At 39.7% G+C, this 13,208-nt stretch overlaps 1 protein-coding gene across 1 annotated transcript in view; it reads left to right on the top strand.

Moving 5' to 3' along the window:
* DBX2 (developing brain homeobox 2) overlaps positions 1 to 13,208 on the top strand; it is a 37,985-nt gene that overhangs the window by 18,339 nt on the left and 6,438 nt on the right. Inside the window, exon 3 of the mRNA XM_025477351.3 lies at positions 9,392 to 9,579. Coding sequence (XP_025333136.1) covers positions 9,392 to 9,579 — 188 coding nt within the window. The remainder of the gene's footprint in view (positions 1 to 9,391; positions 9,580 to 13,208) is intronic.

A 13,208-nucleotide genomic window follows, 5' to 3' on the forward strand; every position in this document is an offset into this window, starting at 1 on the left:
AGAAGGAAAATGAACTGTCCAAGTAATATTATATTAAATTTCAGCCAAAATGTGCTGACATGTGTGGACAGCCAAAATCAAGGTTTATACTAAACATTTTAATAAGCAGTGAAATCGGTGGCCCTCGTCGTTGTTTCACAATATTGAGTTCACTCTTTCCAAAGTGTAGGATCAGATCAACACGTTCATAACTAGCAAGTAAAATATCATTTTGACTCTTTTAACATGATTCACTGGTATAAAATTGATTTCATTTTTCTTGTTAACCTTTTAGATTTATGATTTGCTTGTTGTTGCAATGTGGAAACAATCATTCTTCCAGTGCCCTTCTCACATATATTAAATGGCTTAATAGGCCATTTAAGCACAATCCTTACATTGGGGAAAAATTAAAAGGCAGTGGTAAAAGTTCTCCCCTCCCCCAAAGTGGTAGAAGGAAAATCTTTGATATTACATCCATAAGGTTCTTTCCAAAAGCACGCATTCTCAGCTAAGATAAAATGGAAAGTTGTGGAAATTATGCCGAGAATGACCTTAAAAACAAAAAAACAAGAAACAACTACCTGAGAAGGTACAGAGTCTTAATTATGTAGAATGCTAATTGAATTAATCAGATAATTATATCATTTTGCTTTTGAGTACCCAACTTGAGTGTGATCTTCAGAAATTTCATGCATTAAAAGACAGAATTTAAATTTGGAGCAACGTTGTGAAAATATGAGCAGGGAAATACTCTTCTGGGACAAACTATTCTCTACCTTTTCCTTAGGAGATGAACTTATAGTCTACATCTATAGTCTTAAGATCATTTTACTATTTTCTCTCCCTGGCTAAAACTTAGAAGAACATAATATACTCTCTAAACTTGCATTTAGGATTTTGTTGAAGGCAACAGGGAAGGGCCATTACATTTATTGTTGAGAATGTAGGTTGGTCCTGTGAGTGTCACTGTCAAAGATGGACAGTGCTCTGATTAGTATTCTTATCACCTGACCCAGCTGTGTTCTCTTTCACTGTTCTCAGCCGGAGTCTGGGTGCCCTGAGAAAACTGACAAGACGTATGGCAGTCCTTTTGTAAGGATGTATCATTAACACTCTAAGATCTTCAGAGGGATGCAGCATTTTGTTCTAATAGAGAAAGAAGCATGATTATTTTGTTGAAAACATAATCAAGTTTGTGCAGTAAGTTGAATATAGGTTTTGACTTCTTAACAGTGAAGGGAGGGATGTTCCAGAGATAAATGACACTCGGTCAACCAAGAAGAATGTTTAAAGGAGTCAGAGACTCCAAGACAATAGATTTTCCAAGTTGATGGCTCTATTCAGCAGTTCTACAGAGGCAGTGAAAGTATTTGAGTAACTTTCCAGGGATGGAAATACTCCCTTTCTCCTCAAATGGGTTCATAAGTAGTGGAGCCTGGAGGATGGGAAGCAGAGCTACTTAGTGATATGGGGTGCTTGTTCCTGATCTTGTCTATAGCCCTCACCTGAACATAACATGACATCTAATGGGGCAGCTGATGAAGTCCTGATCTGAGATTCCCCAGAACAAGTGCACAAGTACAAAATAGAGGAGGGAGAGAATTGGCTGAAGAGAGCAAAGAAGGGAGAGGGTTGTACTCTTAGTTCACTATGTGTCTACAGAATGATATGGGGATGTTGGATTATGCTTGTAGAAATACAATACCCAGAGCAAGGGAGATAATAGTCCTACTAGGCTTTGTAATGGTAAGACAGCCTACACCTATTCAGTTCTGGAACCCCACTTTAAAAGGCAGAGTGGGGGCAACCTCGGTGGCTCAGCGGTTTAGCGCTGCCTTCAGACCAGGGTGTGATCCTGGAGACCCAGGATCGAGTCCCATGTCGAGCTCCCTGCATGGAGCCTGCTTCTCCCTCTGCCTCTCTCTCTGTGTCTCTCATGAATAAATAAATAAAATCTAAAAAAAAAAAATAAAGGGCACAGTGGAAAAAAAGAAAGGCACAGTGAGCAGATTTGTACGTAAAAACCAGGTCAGAAGTAGTCAGCAACAAAAATGGTGAAGCGTCTATATGCCTGTTTATGAAATCACCTTTTCTAAAGTGATTGAGTAGGTTTGGCCTGGAGAAGAGAAATGATAGGGACAACCTGAGAATTATCTTCAAATTACGTATACTGCATTCAGTATATGTGTAAAGGATAGAATTGGGGCCAGTGAGTGGAGTTTATTTATTTTTTCAGTGAGTGGAATTTAATGGAAATTGAATTCGGGCTTAGCATAGGGAAAGATTTTTAGCAAATTGATGTGATTCTAATATATGATGATGAAGTATTATAGCCTTCCCCAATACTAGATTATACAGAGAATGGAAAGTAGACATCTAGTTTAAATGGGGTAAGCCAAGGAAGTTCTTTATCTTCTCTCTCTTCACACCTCAAATCCACAGGAATTATATAAAATACACACATGTGCTACATCCTCACACATGAAAATATGAAGGACTCCATTAGTTTATCTAACGTTCTATTTCTGTCACTCTTCCAGCTCTCCTCTCCCAACGGTGTCATTTACACACAGCCATTACACACCTCCAATTGGAGTGCCAATTCACCAGGCACATGATACACAGGGATTCCCTGGAGGATGGTGCATGGGGCCATCTCAGGACCGAGGGAATCATGCCTTTGAAACTTCTCTACCCTAGATCACTCTGCCACTTTAATAGGACTCTTCCCACCTCTTGACCTCTTTGCCCACTCCTAACTTTGACAATCTTTGGTGTCATTATAAAGAGCATAGATTGACCTCATTCTTCTTTGCTATGTGTCCTCAATGGCACAACTTATCTTTCTGGAGCCTTAGTGTTTTCCTGTGGAAAATGGAAATGATAGTATCTCCCTCTGGGGATTGTTGTAAAGATGACACGACATGCTGCATGTCGTGGGCACATATAGTAGCACCTGCTGAGCCTCTATATATGGGAAGCCGCCTTATAAAATCATAATAATAATACTCCCAGTTGGTCACCTTGAATTGGTGACCCTGGCTTTTGAAGCCTCTTTTCTACATATCTTAAACTCTGTATCTGTTTTTTTTTTTAATAGTACTCATTTATTTTTGTCACCTGGAAGTTTCTGTATAAGTCTGACATTTATCATGAGTTGAAGCATAGTTGAAGGTGTTTGTTGCTTATAACTTTGTAGTAGTTTCTGAGAGGATTTTGAGTCACGAACAAGTTCTTGAAGTCCATGTTTGTTTTGCAGGTGTAAATGTGAGCACATATTCATAGGTTTAGAAGGTATGGAAGTGGTATAGGTTCCTCAATATATTGTTTTTAAAGATTGATTGAGAGTGGGGACGGAAAGCATACAAGCAGGGGAGGGGAAGAGAAAGAGAGAGAGAGAGAGAGAGAGAGAATCTCAAGCAAACTCCCTGCTGAGCCAAGAGCCCAACATGGGGCTCAGTCCCAGGATCCTGAGATCACGAACCGAGCCGAAAACAAGTCAGCGAATACATCACAGACTGAGCCACCCAGGCACCCCCCTCAGTGTGGTTTATGGTTAGATCCAGAGATAGCCCATAAAAGACCATGGGGAAAGATGGAAAGGAGCATCAATAGTAGAGGTAGAATCTTGTAATATAGTTCTGGTAGGGCCTAAGGCACATCACCGCAGGAAAACCAGCATGATCTGTGTATTGAGAGCAGTGCTAAGAGGAACCAGGCAACTAGCAAAGAAAGGAAGAATGTGAGTCTTTATCGTTGCCATATTTCTTTGCTTGTCATTGGTTATAACCATGTTCATTTTTGGGCACTGAACCTTGAGGGCCAGGCCCAGGAGTTACCCTTTGACCATCATAACCCTCCCAGGTCTCTCTTTCAGAGATTGAGGTCTGCTTTGGGTCCATGCCTTTCAAAATGTTAATATTTACCATATTGGTGAGAATGATTTGTTTCGTAGAGTCCTTCGATGGGAACCTTACTTTTCTTTCTCTCTCTCTCTTTAAAGATTTTATTTATTTATTTGACACAGAGCACAAACAGGGGGAGTGGGAGAAGGAGAAGTAGGCTCCCTACTGAGCAAGGAGCCCCATATGGGGCTTCATCCCAGGGCCCCAGGATCGTGACCTGAGCCAGAGACAGATGCTTAATTGACTGAGCCACCCAGGTGCCCCACCTTCTTTCTCTTTAATTAAAAACAGCTCCATAGGAAAACCTATGAGTTTCTATTAAAAGTTTTAGGGGTATTTAAATGTGTTACCCCATTGTTTTAGTTTAAACTTGTAGGTCTTGGTGAAGAAGGAACTAAAATGAGTAGAATCATGGTCCGTACTTATAAAATTTCTACTTAAAAAAATAAATGTTGATTTTTTAAAAATGAGGTCGTAGGTTCATAAATTTGCTGTACTTTCCTATATAGATATAAAAAGTTGTATTAAGTAGAAAAATACTGGCTTTTCTATAATGCTGAGTTGCTCAGGTCCTCCTCAGAAGGCTTTCCTCTAGGGCAAGTTATGACCTGAACTCGTTTCAGCCACCCCTGACCCTGCAGCTTATCTCCTGTTTTCTTGCCATTCATACCCTGCAATCTGGAAATACCAAGCTGTGTGAGATTCTAGGTCCACTGTGTTTTGCCTGTGTCCTTGCTCCATTCATGGGTCTGTAAATTTTAATGCCTCTGCTCTGCCTGCCTTTGTCTGGATTGCCAGCAAGAGGAAGTGCTATTCCTCTAGCTTTTCTTCTCTCTTAGGACTTACCCTGCAAACCTCCAAGACTAAGTGGCTTCCTGTCTGGTTCTTAAACACTTTCTCTGCTATGGTCTGCAGTTATTTATCTCACTGTGTTATGGCTGTCTGTATACTTCTTGGACCTCTCCTTATCAACTGTGAGCACCTGAAGGATGGATTGGATTCATCTTCAGTTGTCAGTCAGCAACATCTCAATCACTCCACCAGATTATTCCCCAAAAGGCTGCTACAATGTTTGCTTGTTTTCCTTAGAAAATAGAACCAGACTTAAAATGCAGAATAGAGATGAATTCATCTGTGTGGAGGATGTCTGTGGCATATGGTTCTTACAAGAATCAAGTGAAATCCAACAAGCAGAAGTAGATAGATAGATTCATGGGATCCTTACTGTGGGCAAGGCACTGAAATTTTCTTGGGTTATGTCATCAAATCCTTAGAGCAACCCTGTAAGAGAAGCTGAAAGAGGCTGAATAACTTGCTTTAAGTCATACAGATGACTGTCATGATCCAAACCCAGTTCGTCCGTATTACATATTGTCCTGAGGCTCCCTGGAGAGAGATCATCCCAACAGATGAGTCTTTGAAATAATGTGGGAGGGCCAATTCCATAGTCTCTGAACCAAGAAAAGTTCAGAGAAGAAGAGCATTCAGAAAAAGAGCATATTGAGATATTTAGAATATTTTTTGTTATCGACCAGTATTTCATAAAACTACTTAAATCTTTGATAAAGAAATAGTGAATCCAGTTATCAAAACCTGACTTCAAGGTATGGCCTTAGCATGTGACAGGCAAATAGAAGATGATGCTGTAGATGGAGAATTAACCAACATCTCATACGCTGAATGGAAAGAGCAGTAAGAGTAGACCTTTGTAAGGAATTAGGCTTGATTACATCTCATGAGCTCTGGTATTTCTGAAGAGATGCAAATGTTACAGAGCTGGAAGGAAAGAGAGAGGCCAGTCCTTCTAGCAATGTGAGGATGAACCAGAATGATATATAACCAGGCCTGATAGACTCACTGGGAGATAATCTGCAATCTTTTAGACAAGTAGGAAAGGAAGCAATCATATTGTAGAAGTAGATTTGACAAGTTTTATTTATTTGTTGACACTTTTTTCCCCTAAAATACAAATCAGATTGTGTTAGAATATACAGAGTAGTGTTAGAGCATTTGTTTTGAAATTAGTTGTCCTGAGTTTGGAACCCTAGTCATGTGCCCTTGGACAAAGTTTCTTAAGCTATCTAATCTTCTTTTTATTCATCGGTAATTTGGAGACAATAATAGTATAATATCGCGGCATAGGTTGGGAAGGATTACACGAATTAATGCGTGTCAGTGGCTTAACACAGAGTAAGCATAATGGTACAAAGTGTGTTTATTATTTATTTATTTATTTATTTATTTATTTATTTATTATTATTATTAAACATGTGTGTTTATTATTATTATCATGTCACACCCTGATTGAACATCTCCTATTGATCTTCACTACTATTGGATAATGTCCCAAACTCTTGTAGTCCTCTATGATCTGTCTCAACTCCTCCCTATCATCTTTGTATCAAAGATCCAAATATCTTCAGGAACCCGGCAGGTAAAAAGCAAGCTAAGTGAGGCTGTGGCAAACTGGGGGTTACACATTTCATCAAAAGGGGATACCTGCTACCCACTCTGGTAGCTCTTTGCTTTCTGGGAAGGTGAACCTCGTGTGGGTTACCTTTGAAGAGATGTCAGAAACCTGGACTTTACATGAAATCAACTGATTATTAAATGTGAACAACTACATCAGAATTCTAAGACCAAACAAAGCCCATATGTAGGCTGGATATGGTTGCCAGCTTGCCCCGTCTGCTTCATGCCCTTCCCAGCCTTGCAGACTGCTTAGTTTTCCTTCATGCCTTGGGGCTTTTTTTTTTTTTTTTTTTAATGTAGATAGGTGACTATGACAGTGATTTAGGTTGGAGATAATGAATGTCTGACAATGATACAGAAAGGGTAAAGAAGAAGCAGATTTGAGAGATTATACATTAGTAACAATTTTAAAAGCACTATATGAACAAGATCTGTTGAATATAGAAAGAAGTTAAAAGTTGAGAATATCTCCTAAATTTCTAATCTGGACAAGTGGGTGAATTGCAATGCCTTTTTCTGCATGTGTTTGCATGCCAGTGTGTATTGAAGTGAGAAGTAATGGTAAATGATGATTTCAGTTTTCTTGAATTGAGGAATTTTCGGAACATCCAAAAGAAACTATTTTAGTACAATTAATCAACAACATATCCTACTGACAGCTGTGCTGTTTTGGATGCAAGCAGGAATTTTCTAACACTTGTAAGAACAAAGTTTGAATTTTCAGAAAAAGAGTTGTTTCCCTCCATAAATCTGAATAAAAAGTTCTCACTATGTCAAAAAAAATGTGAGTATCGTTGACATTCAAGGTTGCACTAGTTTCAAGTGTGTTACATAGTGACTCAATAGGTTTATACATTATGCTGTGCCCACCACAAGTGGGGCCACCATCTGTTTTGATATATCACTCTTAAATATATTTGACTACATTCTTTGTGCTGTGTCTTTTATTCCCATAATTCACTCCACAACTGGAAGTCTCTATTTCACACTTCCCTTCACCCATTTTGCCCCATTCTTCACCCCCCTAACCTTGGACACCCATCAGTTTGTTCTCTGTATTTATAGTAAGCCTTAGTGCTTCTAGACATGCTAGTTACTCTAGTTACTCTTAGATTGGCCTTGGTTCTCTCTCTTGAACTGAATTGGCCTTTTAGACTTGGCTCAACTTGTTTTTTTTTTTTTTAATTTTATTTATTTATTCATGAAAGACAGAGAGAGAGAGAGAGAGAGAGAGGCAGAGACACAGGCAGAGGGAGAAGCAGGCTCCCTGCAGGGAACCCGACGTGGGACTCGATCCTGGGTCTCCAGGATCATGCCCTGAGCTGAAGGCAGGCACTAAACCGCTGAGCTACCCAGAGATCCCTGCTCAACTTGTTTTATCTGAACCAATTAGTCCTCTTTTGTGATGCCAGAGCATTTCATAGATCATTCTATTTCAGTACTTAAGACATTAATTTGCTTTTTTATTTAGAAATAATTATTAAGCACCAAAATGCATATCAGCTACAGCCATAAACTAGAGTCTCTGCTTCCCTGTTGCCTATAATTCTAATGTGATATTCGCGTCAGTCCTCCCATGAGAATGTGAGCTCGTTGAGGGCAGGAACCATGTGCTCCTGGTCTGGTTTCCTCAAATAAGTCCAGTTAGCCTAATATCAGGTGTAAGTGTCCTCTTGCTGCTGTAACAAATTTCCACAACCTACTGTCTTAATGCAAGCTTATTGTCTTACAGTTATGGGGGTCAGAAGCCTGAATTGGGTCTCATTGGATTAAAATCAAGGTATTAGAAGAAGGGCTGAGTTCCCTCTGGAGGCTCTAGGGAAGACTTTGTTTCTTGCCTTTTCTAGTTTCTAGTGGTTGCCTGTACTTCTTTGTGGCCCCTTCCTCCATCTTCAAAGCAAGAAGTGTAGCATCAGAGGGAGTAAACCTCTCTTTCCTGTGATTTCCTTTCTTCCTCCCTTTTCCACTCATAATGACCCTTGTGATTACATTGAGTCCACCTGGGGTACCCCAGGATTCTCTTCTAATCTCAGGGTCAGCTAGTTAGCAACTGTAATTCCATTTGCAACCTTAATTCCCCCTTGTCATATAATATAAAATATTTCTAGGTTCTGGGGAACATATCCACATAGGCATCTCTGGGAAGGCCATAATTCTTCCCACCACAACTGGGAAGCTGAACGAATGGATGCATGAATGCATGGGTGAGTGGCTGGTTGGATGAATGAATGAATTGGATAAATGAATGAATGGATATATGAATGAATGGTGAATGATGAGTGAAACTCTCAGAGGGTGGGAACTAGTTGTGCTAGCCACAAAAGGCAGAAAAAGTAGGAGTTGATGAACTGGATTGGGGAGTGGTAGTGTTTGAGGATCTTCCAAACCTCCCTTCTCAGGTTGAACATCTCTAACTCCTCTTGCAAGCTTTCCCTGAAAATCCCTGATTAAGATCAGATCCTTGTTTTGTGCACACAGTCTCCTTTGGAATATATCCTTACACTTGTGATGCTAGTTCAATAAGTGTCTTCCACTAAATCTTATGGGTAATGCATATAATAAAACATATTTGTCTTGTTTCTCAATGTGTAGCATTGAGCAGAGTGCCTGGAATAGGGTAAGAGTTCAAAACTTTGTTGAGAGAAAAGATGAATGAGTAAATAAATGAAGAATTAGAGAAAAAATGGAGTGTTTAAACCACCTACTATTTGTTCTGAATTTGAGCTTTTGTAACCTGGGACCGGGGCCTTTCTAACGTGGCACCCCAATTGGGAGGCCGAGCATATATGTGCTTTTTTTCTCATTGGGGGGCAAAGAGTATTTATTGGATTCTCAATGGAATCTATGATCAAAACCCTGGAAGAAGCACTGCTCTAAGTGTGCAGAGTTCAGAGATGAGATGATTTGACAGTGGTACAGAGGAGGAGGATACTGTCCTGGGAAAGACAGACTGACTTTTCTTTTCTTTTTTTTTTCAGACTGACTTTTCATCGCTGAAACTAACTGGGCTTATTACCTGTCTTCCCCTCTAGGAGAAGAGAGTGTGCTGCCTCTCCTGACACAGGACTCTAACTCCAAAGCTCGGAGGGGTATTTTGAGAAGAGCTGTTTTTTCTGAGGATCAGAGAAAGGCTCTGGAGAAAATGTTTCAGAAGCAGAAATACATCAGCAAAACAGACCGAAAGAAACTTGCCATCAGCTTGGGACTAAAGGAATCACAGGTACTAATAAGCAGGAAGATGTTCACTGCTCCTGATTTCTGAAGGAATACAATGAAATCCATGCGTTTGGCAAATATCTGTTGTACTAGGTATGGTGCTGGACCCTAAAGTGTTACTGAAATGATTTTCACGGTTGTTTAGTGGGTAGAAATATATGTCACAATTCCTGTTTGGAAAGAGGTCCCTTCTCTGAGAGGTCTAGGCTTTTGCATGATTAATTCTTCCCAAATGAAGAGAAACACTAAGGATGTGGCATTTACATCATTAATTGGTTGCTCTGGTTTCAGAGAAGTAGAATACATAATATTCTACAAGAGCAGGAACCAATTTTCCTGTCTTTTTCTTCATTTCCAATCCAAAATCCAATCATAAATGCATGACTCATAAATACCCCTAAATAGATCTCACTACTCTGCACTCTGGACTTATGTCAAGTAGAGTAAAGTAGTTTCGTATTTGCAACACTTACAAACTTTTCTTACACATTAAGGTACTGGTATTTTACTATTAATCGTTTTATAATCACATGAAACAAGCACTATAATCATCTTCACTTTCCGGTTGAGAAAGTGTAGAGAATTAAGCATGAGTCTGATATCATGTAGTGAAGCTGCCTTGGAGCTGTGCTCTCACCCCAGGCGGCCTGGGGGGTGACTCTGAAGTTTGTGTTTCACCTAACCTGGTGCTATCATGTATAGTTGTGCAGGTTATGCACTGCACAAGGGCACTTGTCTAAGAGGCATGGCAGCAACTGAAATGTAGCTGGTACTTTGCTTGCCAAACTGCTTTCCTGGTGCAAGGCAACATCCACTTGGGTATTTTGAGTTCGCATAAAGGCATTGAAGGGCTAGCAGAGGCTCTGTGTAAACTACTATGCTGTACTGTTCTTCCCTCAATACAGATGACCTGGTTTCTAACTTTGGATTTTATTAAACTAGTTATTTTTGGATGAAACTCTCCTTAACCTTGCTTCCTTTCCCTAGGGAAATGATCTGTTCTCACCGCCCCCCCCCCAACTTTTTCTAGCTGTAGAAAGCAGTACCTAGTGTGATAGAGGATAATTGGCCTAAATCAGCCAGTCTGTGCTTTCCTCATTGTGTAGTACTAATGAGTCCCTAACCTTAATTGACTGATCCGCACCTCAGTTTCTCACTTAAACAGAGACAAATATAGGAATTCTATCTATGTCATAGAGCGATTTTGCATATATGAGATAAATCAGTAGTTATATCTTATTGGTCTGTTGTGTGCAAGATGCAGGGCTATGGAGGCAGTGAGAGAGGGTGTTGATTAAGTACTGATTAAGATACGCTCTTGGCACCCAGGAATTTATAGGAGCAACTGAGAAAACAAAACAAACTCATGAATGGTTAGATCATAATATAAGGATATGACATAGGAGACGTCACCTGGTGGGTTAGATATGCTGCCAAATAAAAGAGCGAGGTCAGTGATCCTCAAAGTTATGTATCTCTGTGGAGTTTTATGTTAACATCCATGACTGGTCCTTCTGTCCCTGGGAAGTCTAGTGAGGAAATGGTCTCATCCCTAGAGATATTGTTGGACCTCACTAAGGCTGCACAGGGGCTCAGTAGGATTGGCCTGAATCTCACTGGTATGGATTTAAAAAAAAAAAAACAAAAAAAAACTTTCAGAGTTGGAGGGGAGAAAATGTGCAGAAAATGTTGGGAGGTTGCAGGGGGCCTCTTGTTGAGTCAGAACCTGAAGGAGGTGTTAAAAGAGGAAAATTGGCTATGTGTGATCTGACAATGCTCTGAGACAGTGTGGACATCTTCTTTTTTTTTTCCTTTTTTTAAAAAAAAGATTTTATTCATCTATTCATTCATGAGAGACAAAGAGAGAGAGGCAGAGACATAGGCAGAGGGAGAAGCAGGCTCCCTGTGGGGAACCTGATGGGAGACTCGATCCCAGAACCCTGGGATCACAACCTGAGCCAAAGGCAGATGCTCAACCACTAAGTCACCCAGGTGCCCCCCCCGATGTGAACATCTCTGATAGCACATTGGAAAGAGAACTCAGCTAGCACGTCAGAGAATATCTAGGAGGGGATGAGCATAATCTGGCCATTCCAAGAAAACATACTATTTTCCTATTTTGTGTGTTAGCTGCCTGTTCGTATTCACAGGTGCATAGTTTTACATAGTTGATTGTATTGTTTTTAAAATTCAAGTGCCTTGAGGAATGACAGCTTTTTATGTTACTGAATTTGGTGAACATCTCAGAAGTAATTTCACATTTTCTTATTTGCATATACATCTAATTACACAATTAACGCATGGTATTTACTATGGTAAACTCAAACAAAGAGGAAATTGGTCAAGTTAAAAATGAAAACTCGTCTCCCCTTCCAGTCCAACTCCTTAGTTAATCCTGTCCCTTACAAATGGCTCCTGTTTGCATTTATTTGATGTCTACTATGTATTATCTTTAAAATAGATGTAAATGCGTGTTGTATATGACAAGTATATAGTAGCAGGAACACTTGCACCGTGACTGCCATGTGTCCTTATATTCCATGTCATTTATCCTCACAATGACCCTATGGTGGTTGATTTTTCCTATTATATAACAGGGACCCAGAACTGAGACCCACAATTGTGTATATACGTTTTCAAATAAAAACGGGATCTATTCTACATGTATCTTGACTTTCTGAAGGAGAGTCTAAACCACCTGTGTAACCAACACACAGCTCAAGCAGTAGAGCCTTCTGACCAGGGAGTAGCCCCTGCCTATTCCCTCCAGGTTACTGCCACCTACTTCCAAGACTACCCACTAGCCTGACTTCTAACAGCATAGATTAGTTTTGCCTATTTTTCTACTATATATAAATAGAATCAGTAGTACAGATTCTTTGGTATATCTGGCTTCTTTGCCTTACCATTATGTTTGTGAGATTCATTCATGTGGTTGCATGTAGCAGTAGCTTTTCTGTACTCCTTGCCGTGTAGTATTCCGTTATACGGGATACCACAGTTTACCCATTCTGATGATGGGTGTTCAGATTGCTCCCACCTTTTGGCTATTATTCATATTTCTTGTAGCAATTATTTTAGCTGTTATCAAAATATTTGGAATATTATGGTTAGTAACATTTTTCTGTTACAACCATTGCAAACTCTTCAAGTTTGAGGGTTTTTTTTTTTTATTGTGGTAAAATACGTATAACATAAAATACGCCATTTTAACCTTTTTTAAGGGTACAATTTAGTGACGGGAAGTACATTCACACTGCTGAGCAACCATGGCTACCATCCATCTCCAGAACTTCCTTTATCTTGTAGAACTGAAACTCTGTATCCATTGAATAGTGGCTCCCCATTCTTCCCTCTCCCCAGCCTATGGCAACCACCACTTCCTGTCCCTACAATTGACAAATGAATGGAATCATTTGTATTTGTCTTTATGTGATTGGTTTCTTTCATTTAGCATAGTGTCTTCAAGGTTCATCCATATTATAGCAGGTGTCAGAATTTCCTAACTTTTTAATGCTGAATAATATTCCATTGTTTGTATATACCGCATTTTATTTATGCATTCACCCATCAGCCGACACTTTGGTTGCTTTTACTTTTTGGCTATTGTGAATAATGCTATGAACACGGATG

Source organism: Canis lupus, chromosome 27 (assembly GCF_003254725.2).
Source record: "Canis lupus dingo isolate Sandy chromosome 27, ASM325472v2, whole genome shotgun sequence".
NCBI classification, from domain to species: Eukaryota; Metazoa; Chordata; class Mammalia; order Carnivora; family Canidae; genus Canis; species Canis lupus.